Source organism: Anas platyrhynchos, chromosome 11 (genome assembly GCF_047663525.1).
Source record: "Anas platyrhynchos isolate ZD024472 breed Pekin duck chromosome 11, IASCAAS_PekinDuck_T2T, whole genome shotgun sequence".
NCBI classification, from domain to species: Eukaryota; Metazoa; Chordata; class Aves; order Anseriformes; family Anatidae; genus Anas; species Anas platyrhynchos.
This window is the reverse complement of record NC_092597.1, coordinates 6,392,823-6,410,402: the sequence shown is the minus strand read 5'-3', so window position 1 is coordinate 6,410,402 and position 17,580 is coordinate 6,392,823. Positions and strand designations below refer to the sequence as shown.

Sequence of the window (17,580 nt, the reverse complement as noted above, 5' to 3'; positions counted from 1 at the left end):
GGAAAACAGTGCAGAGTAGGAGGGGAAAAAATCACTGGAGATAGAAATACTGGGAAGAGGTAGCTAGGAATATTCAAGAGAGGTATTGGCTCTCCAAGGATTTAAAAGCTGTGAGCATAATAAGTGAGTTATTTGGTTTCCTTCTTTTCCTTCTCTCTCTTTTTTTTTTTTTTTTTTTTTTTTAATTCAGGGAAATGGGATTTTGTATGCTCTTTGTAAATGAAAAGGACTGCAACCAGTTTCACATCCAAAACAGACAGTCTGAGAAGTCCCATTACATCCTTGTAGCCATCACCAGGAAAGACACGAGACACTGATATGTCAGATGGATTACCAACATGACTGTCCAGTCATTAATTAATATTTAGTAAGTAATGCAGTGTTTTATATTCCCCTAGATGGAAAGCCTGCCTTTTGTGCCTTTCTGTGTAGTTATATGTATGTATAATATTCACCCATTAAAAAACTATTAAGAAATTAATACTTTCTTACCTTGTTAAAATGTATATTTACATTGTACATTCCCTTTGCTTCTCATTTGTAGCCTATATATGACCAATTGAATGGACCCCGTTTCTCTTTGGATAGGCCTATATTACTAGTATAGTGAATTAATTGTTATCTTAACCTCAATTAACTTTTATCTAGAATGGCAGAAAGGGAATGTGAGCAACACTTAATTGAAGTTGTTTTTGCTGTCACTGTGGAGAATTTTAGAAAAGTATCCTTAATCACCCTGTTGCGTACATAGCTGATACACAAATGATACAGCATCAGTGTCTAATGTGACTGAAATAAAGGTGAGGTTCAGAAGCAATTACAATGGGTAATTAATATCACCAGCAATTTACAATTGCCCATGCAAACAAAAGAGCTTTTCAAAATGGAAATGATTATTGGAGCGTTAATGTGGTTTAAGTAGTGAGGTTTTGGTAGCAGGGGGCCGTAGGGGTGGCTTCTGTGAGAAGAATCTAGAAGCTGCCCCAAGTTAGGTAAGGGCCCCACTGCTGAGCAGAGCTGAGCCAATAAGTGATGTTGTTAGCACCTCTGTGAGAGCATATTAAAGACAGGGAAAAAAACACAACGCTGTACCACACAGCAGCTGGGAGAGTGAGAGGAGTGAGGAACAGCCTTGCAAGCGTCAAGGTCAGTGAAGAAGGAGGGGGAGAGGTGCTCTAGAAGCTAAAGCAGAAGTCCCCTGCGGCCTGTGGTGAGGCCCATGGTGAAGGCTGACCCTGTGCAGCCCATGGCATACCACGGTGAAGCAGGGTTCCATGCTGCAGCCTGTGGAGGAGACCACGGTGGAGCAGGTGGATCTGCACTGACGGAGGCTGTGGCCTGTGGAAGACCCCTGCCGGAGCAGATTCCAGTCAAGACCTGCAGCCCGTGGAGAGGAGCCCACGCAGGAGCAGGTGACCCGGCAGGAGCTGCTGCCCATGGGGGACCCAGGTTGGAGCAATTTGCTTCTGAGGGATGGACCCCGTGGTACGGACTCATATCTGGAGCAGTTCTTGAAGAGCTGCTGCCTGTGGGAATCCCATGCCGGATCAGTTCAGCAAGGACTGTATCCCGTGGGAGAGACACCACAGCACAGGGGATGAGAGTGACCGAGAAGGAGCGGCAGAGAAGAAGCGCTATAGACTGACCATAACCCCTATTCCCCCATTTTCCTCATGGGGAGGAGGTGGAAGAAGGTGGATGGAGGGGAAGGTGCTTTTTTTTTTTTGCTCATTAGTTATAGGCAATAAATCTTACTATCTCCCTATGCTGAGTCAGTTTTGCCCGTCACAATAATTACTGCGTGATCTCCCTGCCCTTATCTCAAACCTTGAGCCCTTTTCATCGTATTTTCTCCATGTTCCTCTTTGAGGAGGAGGAGTCAGAGAGCGGTTGTGGTAGAGCTCAGCTGCCAGCTGCCCACCCGAGTAAAACCACCACATAATGTCACTCACATAATGTCACTCACCAGGGCTTTCCCCAGCGTAGATTATATAAGACCTTGTTTCTATAACAAAGATTTTTTCTTACTACTTTTTTTTTTTTCTTCTCAGCAGCTAGTGCATGTTTCAGAAAAACTAAGAAAAAGGCAGTTGTAGAGGATAAAGCCAGTTCACATTTAGTTCAACATCTTATCAAGAGCTGTATTTCTACAAAACAACAACAAAAAGCAAAAAACTACAATGGCAGTAGCTGAAACAACTCTTCATGATTTTCACGTGTGGATGTGAATCACAGGAGGTAAAATTCTATTCTTCAATATAGATAACAAAAAGTACTTAGTTTACAAAATTTGAGAAGCACAAGGAGGTGCCCTCCGTAAAAACTATCTTGTACAGAAATCCTGTAAAGATTAAGATGAAGGCAAACGTAGAAGGTGGTTAACATGAGTTGCACACTCATTGATATAATATGCAGGAGCCTATCACTTCTGGACAGATGGAAATACTACTGTTTAAGTAAGAGTAACATCATTCACAATAGGACTGAGGCAAGAAATCAACCATAGGCCCCAAGCCTGCAGTGGGCCTAAGCCAGACAGCAGCTGCTAGTCTTTCCCTGGAGTGAGAGCAGGTGCTGGCCTACATATAAACCATTTCTTGTTGCTTTGGGGCTCATTTGTTTCAGCTCTCGCTTCTCACAGCTCAAATCTCAGCTGTACAACTAAACATGAACCTTCTCTCCTGCAACACCATGTTAGGATGAACTCGGTTTTCTTTCCTCCAGCTGAGCAGAGTAAGCCTCCATTGCGTGGGGAGGCAAGTAAAGATAAGAGAATAGTTACTGAAGAAGGCTAAAGAGTGGAACCTGGGGTAATTGGGTTAAGGGTTTTTGACACAAGGCTAATGAAATATTAATCACAATTTTGGTTTCTACTTCACTGTTCTGTGATACCAGAAATCACTCTGCAATATGGCTGGATTCAATGAAAAACCTTCAGAGCTATATATTCCAAAAAGATACGTATTTAGCTGTTCCATGTACAGATATATTGGTGGTGAACTCTAACAGAAAAATGCAGAAGGTGGTCTCCTGTACAACTCTAGAGCTGATGCAGAAGTTAGGTAGTGATTTGAATGATCGTATTCATTGCTTTATTAAAGCTAGTTTAATTAGATTAGTTTGCTCAGAATTACCTCCCACCTGCCATGAAACAGAAACTTTTCCTGTCAGTTATTAAGATATATGTGATTGATGTTTGATTACTGTTAGTGATCAGTTATTTCAAATGGTCTGCTTTTATTCATTTTAATTTTTATTTTTTCATTTTAAATTTTGCTTTCCACAAATTTTCACTAAAACTTCTCATATTTGGTACTAATTGTATGTCTATAGTTTGTAAACGCTTGTCTGTTTAAAGTTTCTACATACAAACTCACCTGCTGCAATACTTGTTGAAAGGGAGTAGAAAAGGCATGTAAATACAGTGAAACTGCTGCAGTTAATTCAGTTTTATAGCTGAGTGATATAAATATATATATTTTAATTACTATTCCAGGACTTCGCACTGCTCTGTCAATAAGTACAGGACTTGAAAATAAGTGAATAAGAGAGAAGTAATGTAATGACACCTTATCCATCCTTCAGTTCTAAAAAAAAAAAATTGGAGACAGATAACAATTTAAACTTGTTTTACATTCTCTACCAAAAGAAAAAGACTATAGTATCTCTGCATTTTAAACAATCTACTAAATAGGGAGAAAAAACTATTTTATGAATTCACAGATTAAAAAAAAAAAAGGTGGAAGTTTAAAAATACAGATTAGCATTTGTAGGTATTGCAGTGCTGTGCAGAACTAAGATTACTTCATATTCCACTTTTAACAGTTTACTAAAATGACTAGCATTTGCTGATAAACTCTGCAGACTTATCAATATCCAGTCTAGCAACAACTCATATTATATTTAACAAACAAAATGAAATTGCAGCAGAGTAAATGCTAGCAAAAAAAAAATAAATATGTAATGTTTGACCTTGCTGCTGCTACTAATTCATAGTGGTCCTTAGCTTGCAATATAAGCTGTTGGAGAATAAACACATGAACATTCAGTATGTTTCTTGATTATTTTAGGGGTAAATGCTGGCCTCGTTATTCTGTTATCTATGGTCATTTTGGTAAAATGTCATTTGATAGAATTAAAATCCCTCCCTGATGTTCATATTTAAAAGTTTAGTGCTCTCAGACTAAACACTCTCAATCAAGGTTATCACAGAAAGAAGGAACAGACATCCTTTAAAAGATAAGGGGCAACAATAACTTTAAAACAATTCTGCATTGTGAAACTGGAAGCCTAATAACATAAAGACAACAAAAAATGCAATCTCAGGGAGAAGAAATTACATATAAGTTTAACGAGCCACAAAAATGCATGCAGGGAAGTGGGAAACTTTACTCAGCCCTTCAACTTCTCAAAGATAATGACAACAAATGCTTCATTATTTGCAGCTATTTCAGATTAGTTCAGAAGTGTAATCTTTGCCCACCCTTCTCAGACTATCTCTATAGAATCTGCTCTTTCTCTTTGTAGCTTCAGGAAAATAGAATAAATATAATTTATCTCCGTAAAAAGAAAAAAAAGTTATTCTGCAGACTTCCTTCTGCAATTATTCATCAACCCTGTCATGCTTATACGAAAAAGGAAATAAGTGAAAAAGACAAAGCACTTGTGTACTCAGTTATACTTCATTACAAAGATGTAATGTGTATATCATTTATACATCATGTTATTTTTTCCATATAATATAACTCCGTTTACAGTAGTATCAATGTATCTGCAGCAAGATACATTTCAGGTATTTTAATAGGAATTCAAATAATTCAAGAATTTCCTATTACTCAACAGCAAAAATCAATGTAAACTTATGACAAATAATCATTGAGAAATTTCTTATTCATTGTGATTTGATGCTCCTGCAGCTTCATATAGACTTAAAAGTTACTGAATTTATTAGACAGTTCTTATGCAGGTGAATACGTTCAATTGATTTTCTAGAAGAGTTCTGCCTACAGGTGTTGGTGAGCGTTTCTTACGTTTGAAGTTTGGGAGCTAGAGGTAAGTTTTCTCATCAGGATTCTCTGTCAGGAGTCCCACATTAGAAAACACACTTGCATTTCAGAAAAGTAGAATAGATCGCATTTATTGCCTTTCTTGGAATGTAGGAATTCATATTTTTTATTCAAGTGAAATATGTTGTCAAATTAATTTTGATATTTCATATCATGTAATATTAATGTTCTTATGATACACTACACTGCAAATGGGTGTTTGCCTAAAACATAACTCACCCCTCTCAAGGCAGTAGTCATCAAAATATCATTTTTCCAATGTACCACTCAGAAGACAAAGATAGTGAACAAGAGGTAATGGGATAAAACAATGATGCTCCTTTTAGACAGTTGTTCAATTTTGCAGATACAAATTCTTAATTTTAACATTATTTAAAGAATAAACTCTGTCTAGGTGAGAGGAAAAAAAAAAAGCATTTTCAAGGCTTTTGCATGACATCTGGGACATGACAAATACTATAATTATTTTGCATTTACAGTTCAGCCTGATGGACCTGATGGACTGTTATTTAGAAATGCTATGTAATTATCCTCTGCTTTCTAGAAGCAGCTACTAAATCCTGGATCAAAGTACACATCACAGGTGATAAAATGTACAACTGGAAGGATAGTATATGATTTTCAGCAAATGCTAGTACTTCTCTCCTACAGTCACTGAAGTGTAATACTGGAGTTTTAAAAATTGTTTTCCAATTACAAATCTTAAATGAACAGTAATCAATCTAATTTCATCTTTCCTAGTCACAGGACAATTTTACAGCCATTTCCACTGCAAATACTAATTTATGAGTTGACATTTTCATTTTGAAACTTATCTTGTTAAACATTTAAGAATTCATAGCCACCTGTGGATGTTCTTACTGTGATGTTCTTTCTCATATAAATAAAATGAAAATAACCCCAGTGCTTTCATGTGAGGGAACACTGGAATGCTTTCTGTTTACTTACTGTAAACTAACACCAATGACTAAGCAAAAGCATGTTTGCCTTACCTGGTCCACTAACTGGAAGTAAAGATCATAGCAGTTGTCAAAAATGTATTTATAAGTTGAGTCCAGGCAGGCTCTTACACAGTCTTTCACCACGGTACTGGCTCGAGGTGGGCTCTGTAATTCAAGGACCTAGTAAAATATTTCATAAATGGTAGAATTTCAGAATCATGTAGAATAGAATAAATACAAGTGTTGCAATGAATATAGATCTGCAATACAAGATGAAAAGTGTTGAAATATAATAATGGTAAAAATATTAAAAAATATATATGTTGGCTTCAGGTGATCTTAGTTTAAAAATGCATTAAAACATACGCTTCAGTTAAGCAATTAAATGGTATCTCTAATCTTTATTAGAATGAGATTATTCATATGATGAAATCAGCATACATGCCCAAGGGTTTACATCTTAAGGTTTTCCTCTTTAAGATATCATTAAACCATATAATTATGTGATTTTCATTGCATATCAAAGAAACAACTCTTCATTTTCTAAAGCAATAGCTGCAGCTTTTTACTCCACTTTAGGATACATAATTATGAACTTGAAGTTAATGAATCATTTAATTCTCTTTACGTGGTGCCTACCACAATGACATCACAAGCTATTGTTACAAGGTGTTTTGTGATTTTATATTCCCATCCAGCTTTATCAATTTATGCCATTTTCATTCTAAAAAATCTTTCAGAACTGAACCACCTAGATGTTTTGCAAATAAAGGACAATACCTTCATTCGAAAAAAAGTAATGCTGGTAAGCAGGTCCACAGTTGATTTCAGATCTTGAAGTCTTTCAGAATTGCTGGCAGGAAAGTTATCCTGTTGAATCAGGAAGAGAGGAATCACATGAAATGGAAAATAAAGGTACTAGGAAAAAATAATCTGGGAAAAAAAAAAAAAAAGATGATGTTTGGAAGCATTAGAAAAGTTCATCTGCTGCCTGAATTCTGCTTGTGAGAAAGTCAGTGATAAGTATCCCTTTGATGCAAATAGAAGCACTCCTGATAATGCTACTGGCTTTGTAATATGAATGTTTTAAATTACTATGATATTTTCAGAACATTGATGAAGTAAAAATAGTACAAAAAGTCTTTGGAAGTGTTGCTAATGGAAATCACTTATAGATTTTCCATAGCACATAATTCACTTGTGGGCTTAAACTCTGTAGTAAGGTTACTGAAGGAATCATTCATGAAAATTTTGCTGTGATCTCTAGGTTAACAGGGAGACTGTTGGGAAATGCCATAATTTAAATGGCTTCATAGTAATGAAAGTCATCCTCATGCCCTGATAAAATCAGAATAACATTCTTCAGTACTAAAAGAACTTAAAATGAATTTACATGCTCCATGAAGATTTAAGTCTTAAAAAATGAATATATGCAGCTTCTACTACCTGTAATGCTTTGAGGTTCTTTTAAACATTCCCTTCCCTTCTCTCCACTTTAGAAAGCAAGCCAGATGAACAGAGAAATCCCTGAGCTATATGCAGCCATTCCTAGAAATTGAAAGGAAAGCCATAGCTGATGGAGCCCTTATAACATGTATCACCTAAATGTTTCATCATCCACTGAAATGGGGAAAGAGAGGGAGTTCAGAATGGTATGATAATTGGCTGGTATTCAGTGCATGCTTCTTTCCAGTAAAGGCTGGGTTTGGAACACAACTAAGTGGAAGGAGCTTCTATGTAGCATAAATGAAATTGGAATTCCTATTGTCAAGAAAAATGTGGAGTCAGAACCCAACATTCCTAGGATATCAGCTTGGTGACTGTAGAACCTCTCAAAACAAATGCAGCAGTAATTCCAATTTATACTATGCAAGTCTGTGAAGGCAATTCCCAAATGAATTAAGTTAATCATGTTGTGAACTAATTTAAATAAAGTTGTTGAAAGCTACTCTTTCTTGAATGTCTGCTCAGCTCATCCCTTGACTCACTGCTAGCTTTTGGGGAAAAAAAAAAGGGGGGGGGGGAAAGAAAGAAAAAAAATACTTTTTCAAATTGAGAAAATAGTTAGCCAGAAGTCTCCTGTTAGCACTCAGTATTTCAGTTTCTATGCCACAAGAGTTATTAATCTCTAAAACTTCTTTAATCGGATAAAGCACACAGGGACCTTTGTGGGAAAACACATTTGAGTTGTCCTCTAGGTAGAATATGGTGCACGTACCCTGTATTTAGATAAGTCAATCCTCAGAGAATTATGCAATTGATCCAGAAGTTTTATGAACTTCTCCCTCTGTAAAATGAAAACAAGAATATTTTGCAATAAGAACTGGCACAACTTTGTAATCAAGGGTAAATTATAGCTTGCACTTCCCCCCGTCCTTTTTTTTTCCTAAAAAAAATAATAATAATAAAAAATAATACATTTATCTACTAATTTACATTCTTAATTCATTTGAAATATAGATTGTTTTCCATTGTTTCATACAAAAGTCCTGATCTGAGATATCTTTTACAACTGTATTTTTACTTTCTAACTTACTGTAATTTACCTGGTATGCATTCAACTCTGTGCAGCTGTGCAATGCATTAGTGAGGTGATGGACACTCTCCTAAACAGTATTTTCCTTTGTTAATGATTGACACATTCTTAAATAACTCAAGCAAAATATCTAGAAATTGAAAAACATTGCCCAAAGTCTCTGACCAAAAATGCAGTAAGAGCATCAATTCAATTTAAAGTCCATAGTTATGTTATCAGCTCATACTAAAACAGATGAGCTTGTAAAAGTTTTTTATTTGCCTTGTAATTGCTTACACTCTTGAAGAAACAACTTTCTCCTCCCTTTAATATGTAAGAACTTATGTTCATTTATAGCAGAATTTGATGTAAAAGCACGATTTAAAATAACAATTCAGAAAACATTTTGCTGTGAGATAGCCAGCTGATTTGTGCCACTTCCAAGTAATACTAATGAGAGCTTTTAATTAGCAGTCTTCATATTAGAACATACACCATAGTCCACTGCACAAAAATCTGCATGCATCCTTGCCAGCCTGCGTGAAAGTCGCAGTTTATTGGAAGTAGCAAGATCTGATAGCTCTCAGAATGCTATCCGTCAAATAGGATACACACTAATTTGAAACCAGAGTCCTTCATGCACTGTCACTTGTCATTCAGCGTAACACTAACCTACATCCAAACCCACTAATTTAGCATAGTTCCCATAAGGAATTATTTTATTTTATTTTACTTTATTTTACTTTATTTTACTTTATTTTACTTTATTTTACTTTATTTTATTTTATTTTACTTTATTTTATTTTATTTTATTTTATTTTATTTTATTTTATTTTATTTTTCTTGTCATGCTATAAAACTACTGAAATATTCAGTCAGCCAAATCCTTCCCAGCTGTAGCCTGAGGACTTGAATTTGAGATGCTCTTTTTTGATGAAGTGGAGCTATCCACTAACAAATGCCTTTTGGCCAAGAGAGAAAAATAACCTAATATTTTGCCTGTAAGTCAACTGTTTGAAGAAGTATCTCCAAATGTCTATTAATGATGCTTGCTACTGTCTTTCCATCCATCTGTTGAACTATGAATTGGATTGGAACTTGCGTCAAAGGTAAACTGGCATTAACATCAGAGAGAGGATTTAATCTCTCTCCAATCTGAGGATAAAAAAAGGTAGTTCTGATCATTAGCAAAATGGAAGGAAAGAACAGAAAATCTATTCAAAACATTCTAAATTTCAAAATCTTGGTAAAACTCGAAAGTCTAATTGGGCTTGAACATGGAAAGAGTTGTCTTGTTTCAACAAATATGTAGAATCATACCATATTAAACCATCAATGAGTTTATAAAAAAAAGTAGAGTAAGTATATAGCAAAATAAGTACATATTTCACTGTCATGGTAAAACAGTAATTAAACCATAAATATTCTGATTGTGCTATTCATCTGTGGAACTTTTTTACTTTCTAGAATGGAGCAGCATTAATACTCTTATTTCAAAGCAAACCTCTAGCATCAGGAGATAAAATTCCATTTCAGGAACATGCTATCTCCAAACTAAAGACACAGACCTGGGTTCATATACATGGGAGTTCTTCCACCAACATTAACATTTAAAATGAATTAACATTTAAAATAAGTATTTTCCTAAAAAAAAATAAAAAATTACTGTATGGATTTAAATACAATGATTATTAATGGAACTTACATACAGACTTCTGATATCCCCCAAATGCAAAAATATATTATTACATTAGTACTATTAGTGTTAGTATTATTTTAGGAGTATTTAGAACTCACTGTTGATTATCTACTGTATTTTACTGTAAGCTGTAGCATTGGATCCTAAGAACACTCAAGATTCAGCAATAGTAAAAAACAATCTTTGGTATTATTACTACACATTTTTATTTTATTCTATTTTTTTTAAACACGACTTCTATCTTAAAGATTCTTGTGTATGAAATGCTGACATGTTTTGTTTCAACTGTTCAAAGTATGAAAAAATAACACAGGAATATTGTCCTTAATCCTTGCCAGCCTATGTGAAAGCAGCAGACTGTTGGCAGTAGCAAGATCTGATTGCTCTCAAAACGTGTGACTGTATCCACATCACCCTCAAAAAAGGACATTTCCTATATCAAACACTGTTTGCTGCAAATCAAAATTTATTTTATCAGTCAGAGCAAATGTTTTTCTTTAAAAAACTAAAAATTTACACTTGTTCCATGTACAGATTGGATTAATATATTGGGCATAATCTGATAATTGTTTGTGACTTCTGATGAGAAGACAAAAGCAAAATTAGAAATAGATCTTCCTTGGTTTATTAGTTAAAATGTGTAATTTCATAAAGTTGTCTTGAAAATCTTGAAAGTCATGTGCTTCTATTATTCTTAGTGATGGAAAAGAACATTACAACCTCTGACACTACTTCACACTACTATAATTTGTATTTATTAAATTTTAATTGTTACATATTTAATTTAATGTCAATAAACTATTTTAAAGAAAATTTTACAATGTTTTCATACATGCTGTTAAATGAGAAATGATTAGAGAGCATATACAAATAAGGAAAAGAATTAATGCATTTTTCAACATCAAATTGTGTTTATAATCTACCTCTGTAAGGTAAGGAAAGAGATTAGACAGTGTATTTTAATTTTGTTGTCATATTTTATCTACATTGTAAAATATATATCCATAGAAAGAAAATCAACAACAACAAAGTACTACCACATCTTGAGATTCTGGTAGTCTGCATAAAATTTCTGACATCTAGGCCCAGGGCTTGGACGGTGCACCATATTTTAGCCAAAAAAAAAAAAAAAAAGTCAATTTTTATAGACAAGTTATCTACAAATATTTATGACTAGATTTGTTAGGTTAGTATGAGTTTTCTAATGCCCCAAGAAAGCAATTGTAACCTGTAATTAGTCTAGTGCAGTTAGTCTGCAAGACCAATTGCAATAAAGATAAAAACTGGTTGTTAAAGATTTTAGTTCTATATGTGTGTGCTGTTTTTTTCTACCCTATATTCCTTGCATATAACCTTATAAGGGTTTTAAAAGAAAATGAATAGTATCTTCTTTAGTTTTTATAGTGGTTGAATGTAGACTGGGTAAAATCTTCAAAAGGTAACTGCAACATGGATTCTTTAAAATGACCAACTTTTTTTTTAATTATTATTTTGAGTTAAGAAGTTAACACCGTATCATATATTAGAAAATAAGGATCAGTATTCCATTGAAAAATAAAATCTACTTACCCCAAAGTTAGTAGCTGCAAACCTATCTGAAGCAGATACATTAGTTGTTGCTGTAGTATGAGCATAGAAAGCATTTATATTGGCCAACAATGTACTCATAACTGCTGGAACACCAGGGCACATATATTTAGAAGACAGACAGGAAAAGTGCCTGTAATTCAAACAAACTGACAGTTATTTAAGGTGGCAAGGATTATGCACTTTCTGTCACCACAATTTCTTTTCAGCTGCAATGGCGTGACTTTCAAGCTATTTCATGGACAATTGTATAGACAAAAATGAAAAAAATCCAGATGTTTGATATAATTACCACCTGTTAAATGCTGATATTTTCAAATTGAACACATCAGAGTCACATTTGCTTCTCACTCTGTTAATACAAGGAGAAAAATATAATTTAACTATCTTGATTGCTATTAAGCAAAACATTAATTATTAAACACAAACTTAAACCCAAACATGAACTTTCAATCTTAAAAGGCCACAAGTGATCTATACTCAATTAGAGAAGAATTTAATTGATAATAATACAAAGACTCAAAACATCATTTTACTGTGGCTTATATTTTAGGCAACTTTATTATGAAAGGTGAACAGCAACTTTCAGGTTCACCATGATTTGACTTCTACCTAACTGAAATTGCTGCACTTTGGCTCAGGACAGTAAACATAAAGTAATCAGTCTATTAATGCTGAACCAGCTTCATGTTGGAAAATGTAATTTTTAAAGATAGAGAAATCCATCATTGAGCAGGTTTGGGGCTTTAGGAGAGAAAAGGCTTTATCGCCCAATTTCTGCTGAGTCTGAGGAGATTTGTTCTCCCACAAGCCTGTAGTTGCTCTCCACTTCCCTACATCTGGAATGTTTTGATGCCAGAGAAAAACTACAGCACAGCCAGTCCTGTGGCATGGAGCTTGAGCTAACAAGGGAGTATACTGCACAATATACTGCAAGCACATCACATAGAAATATGGACACACATGTGTCCATACAGCAATTTATGGATCATGCAAGATACAGGAAGATACACTACTGGAACACGTAAATGAAGCTCAAAGTGATGAACTCAGTTAACTACTGATAGCTGAAGCTGTCAGTAGAAGGATGAAAGATTTGATGAACCTTATACTCCCGTTATGAGCAGTTCAGTTAGAGCTGTTTAAGGTAGTTGTGAGATCTGGCACTCAGCAGTTTCCTACTCCAGTATGTAGAGCTATATAGGTCACAGTACAAATATGAGAGTTCATGCCCATATGATGTTAAATTCTATGGTAACAGAAGGAAGAGTGAAAGGAAGAAACTGCCACATCACAGTACATGAGTGCAACTGGTTCCCAAGCTCAACACATCCCATCATTTAGCCATACCAATGTTCAGAGTTGATAACCGGATGTTTTTTTGACGCAACTCTAGCTTTTATTAAACAGAATCTTTTAAGAATTTGGGATGAGTGCTGATCACAAACATAATAACAATATGACATGATTCTGTATTAGGTTTTGAATAGTTCCAACTCCCTGACTTGCTAGTAACCTTTTTTCACTTTTTGTAAAGAAACCAAAGACCATTACTGCTCATAGCACCTTGGACAAACAAGTACAAGAAACCACTAACCCTGACTTCCACCCAGGTCTGAGCTCTGTTTTTTATAAATTTTTTTTCATGGGAAACTAGAATTCATTAGGCAACATTTTAAACACTGTTGAGCAGTGAGAAAATAATGGCAGGCCTAAATTAGGTCATCCAAGAAAAAAAAAAAAATCTGTTGTAAGTATACAGTATTTGAACTGGAAGGAGGTATTATATAACACATTTACTCTAAATGTTAAAAAAAAAACAAAAACGTCAGAAATACCAGTTTTAAGTTTACCTGTTTACTTGTTCAAAATAAGAAGTATGCATGTTATGTACAAAGAATTTATATATATATACACATATAAAAGCATAAGAGATAGAAGATGTATGAAAGACCTAACACAGGAAGAAAGTGAATAACATTATTGCAAAACATAAAATTTCAAGATCTGCAGTTAGGCAGGATTGTGAAGAAGATAAGGGGATCAGGGATAAATGAATACAGATGAGAAAGACACTGAGGGGGATTAGCCAAGGAAGAAGTGGTGAAAATGAGGATGCAGACAAACAGGACAGGGTGAAGAAACTCTAATCACTCTGCAGCTCTGTGCATGTCTTAAGGTCCTGTCTTGGCAGTACACTCCTCCTAACAGGAGTATCTGGCTCCTCTCTACAATTTTTCCTTAAAAGCATAAGCAAAGCAATGTGTTGGGCCAGTACCATATGGGTCTAGTGCCCATTCAAAAAATTAACTTGAATTTTGACTGAACATGGTCATGCTGAACTTCAGCTAAGTTCTGTCACTGCTCAAAGAATTCCCAAAACACATCATTTCAGTTTATTTGAATCTTGTAATTGTGTTTTCTGTTCCTAAAGATACTAAAACAAACAAACAAGCTCTTTACAATTCTTACAAGCCTACACACACACATTCTACCTATGTTACTTTTCCTGATACCCTCTTATTCTTCCAGAGGTCCTCTGAATTCCTTCGCTGTGAGACCTGCCTGATGTTCTTGTGAGTGACCCTCTTCATCATATTCCCACTCTCTGGTGTTCTAAGGGTCCAGAAGTTTGCTTCTGCTAATGAGACAATAATGTCTTTTCCAGGGTCTCTCACATCACTGGCATAGTCTATTTGCAGATGCTTTTTTAAATAGTCCTCTAGGCAATCTGTTATTTCACATAACAGATTTCAAATAACTCATTATTTTTTTTTTTCAGTTAGCCTATATTTTTTGGTTATGGGTATAATTTAAAATAGAGATCATGATGTGCTGCAGAAGGCAGCGCATGAAGATGCTTCTTTTGCTTTTCAAGTATTCCCTCTCAGTGCACAGAATCAGACTATGAATGCTCATTTACAGATTAAGAAATGAGCTGAAAATACTACTCTGCCAGCACCTCACATTGCTCCAAAACAAGCCCTCTCCAACACTTTAATTTGCTTCAGAAATGAGACATCTAAATTGCAATGTTTATTTCAGAAATCTGTGTCAGGTCACAGGCACATTTAAAAAGAAGGTAACTCCAAAACTCTCCAGATGTCTAGGCTCAGGAATCAATCTTCATTAATGTGCTTGATCTCTTCTGCTCCGTACCTAGATATCAGACATGGGTTCTCTAAAATTAGTGGCAAAACAATTCTTAACATCCTTAGTTAATGAGACAGGTTACAAAACCTGTACATTTGAAGACAGACAGACATTTGAGATACTACTCACATCAGCTACTCACAGCAAGTTAAAAGTGATGCTAAATACAATCACCTATCATTACAGCTAGGTTATCACTATGGTCAGTATAGGACAAGTCTTGAACTCATCCTAGGTTTGAAGTGTGCTTTAATTATTGATGAGTGCTTAGAGTATGTGTGTGATCCATAAGGTAGTTTAAAGTAAATATGTAACAAACTTGCCCTGAAATTAAAAAGCAATTACCTGGAAAACTTCTAAAATCATAATTTTCTAACACTTTTGCATCTCACTAAAGAAATCCTCTTATAATTTAAGTCAGTTTCCAAGAGAAAGATCAGGTCATTAATTATGCATGTACAAACACCTAAAGAAAATCCCACCACATATTTGTATTCATATTCTTTTTTTTTTTTTTTTAATTTATTTAATTTATTTATTATTTTTTTTTGCTACTTTAGAGCATCATTGCAAGTCTCTGAAGTATTAAGGACATAAGATTACAGCACAAGTAGACAGTGTGATGAAACAAGGTTTTAATCCCCCCAAAAGCTAGGCTAAGGAACTAAATAATTGCTGGATTTTCTAATTTATATAGAATCTGGAAGAGAAGAGATCCAGCTGGGGATTGAAGGCAGGAGAGGCATACTGAAGAGAGTCTAGGGCTTCAATCTTCATATTCTTTTGTATCTGCAGCCTTTCAAGGCCAAGCCAGGAGACTGACTTCCTGGTCTTTCTCTAGCATTAGACTCTCTTTAAAGTATTTTCTTGCTGGGTTTATATATCACAGTCTTGCATTGATATAGTGGCATATATTGATACTTAAAACTCCTATCATGCTAGTCATGTTCAAAGTGCTTTGCAAACATTTCTCAGCATTCCTAGAAGGTAGATCATTAAATGCTATTATCTAAATTTTATAAAATTGAGAGAAACTGCTCTAGTATACACAGCAAATTTGTGTATAATTTGTTCAATTGCATGGACCTGGACTAGAACTCAGCATTCCCAGTTCATAGTGATAATACCAAACCTTCATTCATTGCCAGTATTTTTCAGAAGTGCTTTTAAATACCGCAACATGAATCTGACAAAGATGTGATCAAGCTACCTACTTAAGAAAACATTTCAACATGTCTCATATGTTTTCTACAAACAGGAAAAACAATAATTTCCTTTGTATAAAATAAAATAGGGATATCAGATTATTTTTGCCAGTTTCAGGTAACCTTAAAGTTAATAGAAATCTCATCAGATCTATTTACCACATGCATTTTGAAAAATACATGTAGAGGTGATCAGTACTATCTTTTAAAAATTGACACCAAAATAATTAACAGATAATTGTATTACTGACTTACAATTTCCAAAATCTTCTAATAGACCTAAAGATCCTTAGTGCATGAGTAACCCTAAGCTGGAAATAAGAAGGCACTAATAACGCCACTCACTCACAGAGTCATACTTCTGGTGTATGCTCTGCCAAGGGGACTCAGCAGCAGTTGCTATGTGAGAAAACATTAATATTGTATCAACTGCCCTCAGGAAACAAGATGGACTGTGGAAATGTAGTTTGGGTCAACATTTTAAGTTCAGGGAGATCTCTTCTGCAGGTTCATCTAATGAGTAAATGTTGCGCTACCATCTTGAAAACAGACCCAAATTGTATTTATTTGTTGTAGGGAAAATTTGAACCTATTGATATAATTTTGTTATGCCCTTACTTAGATCACTGCATTGTTCTACCTGTAATTTGGTTAGTGATGTTGATGACAACATCAGTGTCAAGTAACATTTATGTGAATTTTTGCTTCTGTGTCTTTAATAAAATTCTCAAAATTTATAGAACCACGTTTATCACATGCAATAATATCCATGACTCTGAGAGTGCTGATAACCCACGTAAGAAATTTGAAAGCCAATTGGCTTACTAGTACTTTCTAAAATAAAATAAAAATTTCTGACTACCAATTTCAAATTCACTTTCTTATTATACTTGCTGGAAATGCCAGGCTTGAGGTTATAAACAGTAAGTAAACTGGTGGAAAAGGTACAGAAGAGAACAAGAACAGGAAGAGGACAAGCCAAAGTAGGTCACGTAACTTAAAATGACTTAGAATTTTTGTGCAAGGATTTCTGAAAAGTATGTTGCATTATTTGCCCAGTTCCAAGTTAGTTGTTCAGACTAAATCTACTTCCCTTTAATCAAAGTCTGTATGTTATGTTTTATATTAAAATTAAAGTAAAGCATCTTCTTAATATGAAAATGTAACCCATTTCTAACACTGTTAAATGAAAAAACTTTTAAAATTCTTGCATGTCAATTATATTTCTATTTTTACAATGCTGACTTCTGCTACATTTGAATTTTAAAAGTCAGTTTCAAACTTTTTCCAGTACTTTGATTTTTTTTTCCTGTAGTTTTTCACACAATCATAATAAAGACATGAAAGAGGAGAACCTTCAAAATCACCTTTTCAGTTAAGACTGCTCAGTTAAGTACAGCCATGCTGTACTGAA

The 17,580-nt window shown here is 34.7% G+C and overlaps 1 protein-coding gene across 1 annotated transcript in view; it reads right to left on the bottom strand.

Moving 5' to 3' along the window:
* UNC13C (unc-13 homolog C) overlaps positions 1 to 17,580 on the bottom strand; it is a 167,936-nt gene that overhangs the window by 62,898 nt on the left and 87,458 nt on the right. The window contains exons 14-17 of the mRNA XM_072043348.1: positions 11,791 to 11,941; positions 8,226 to 8,294; positions 6,788 to 6,877; positions 6,059 to 6,187 (exon numbers count right to left, since the gene is read on the bottom strand). Coding sequence (XP_071899449.1) covers positions 6,059 to 6,187; positions 6,788 to 6,877; positions 8,226 to 8,294; positions 11,791 to 11,941 — 439 coding nt within the window. The remainder of the gene's footprint in view (positions 1 to 6,058; positions 6,188 to 6,787; positions 6,878 to 8,225; positions 8,295 to 11,790; positions 11,942 to 17,580) is intronic.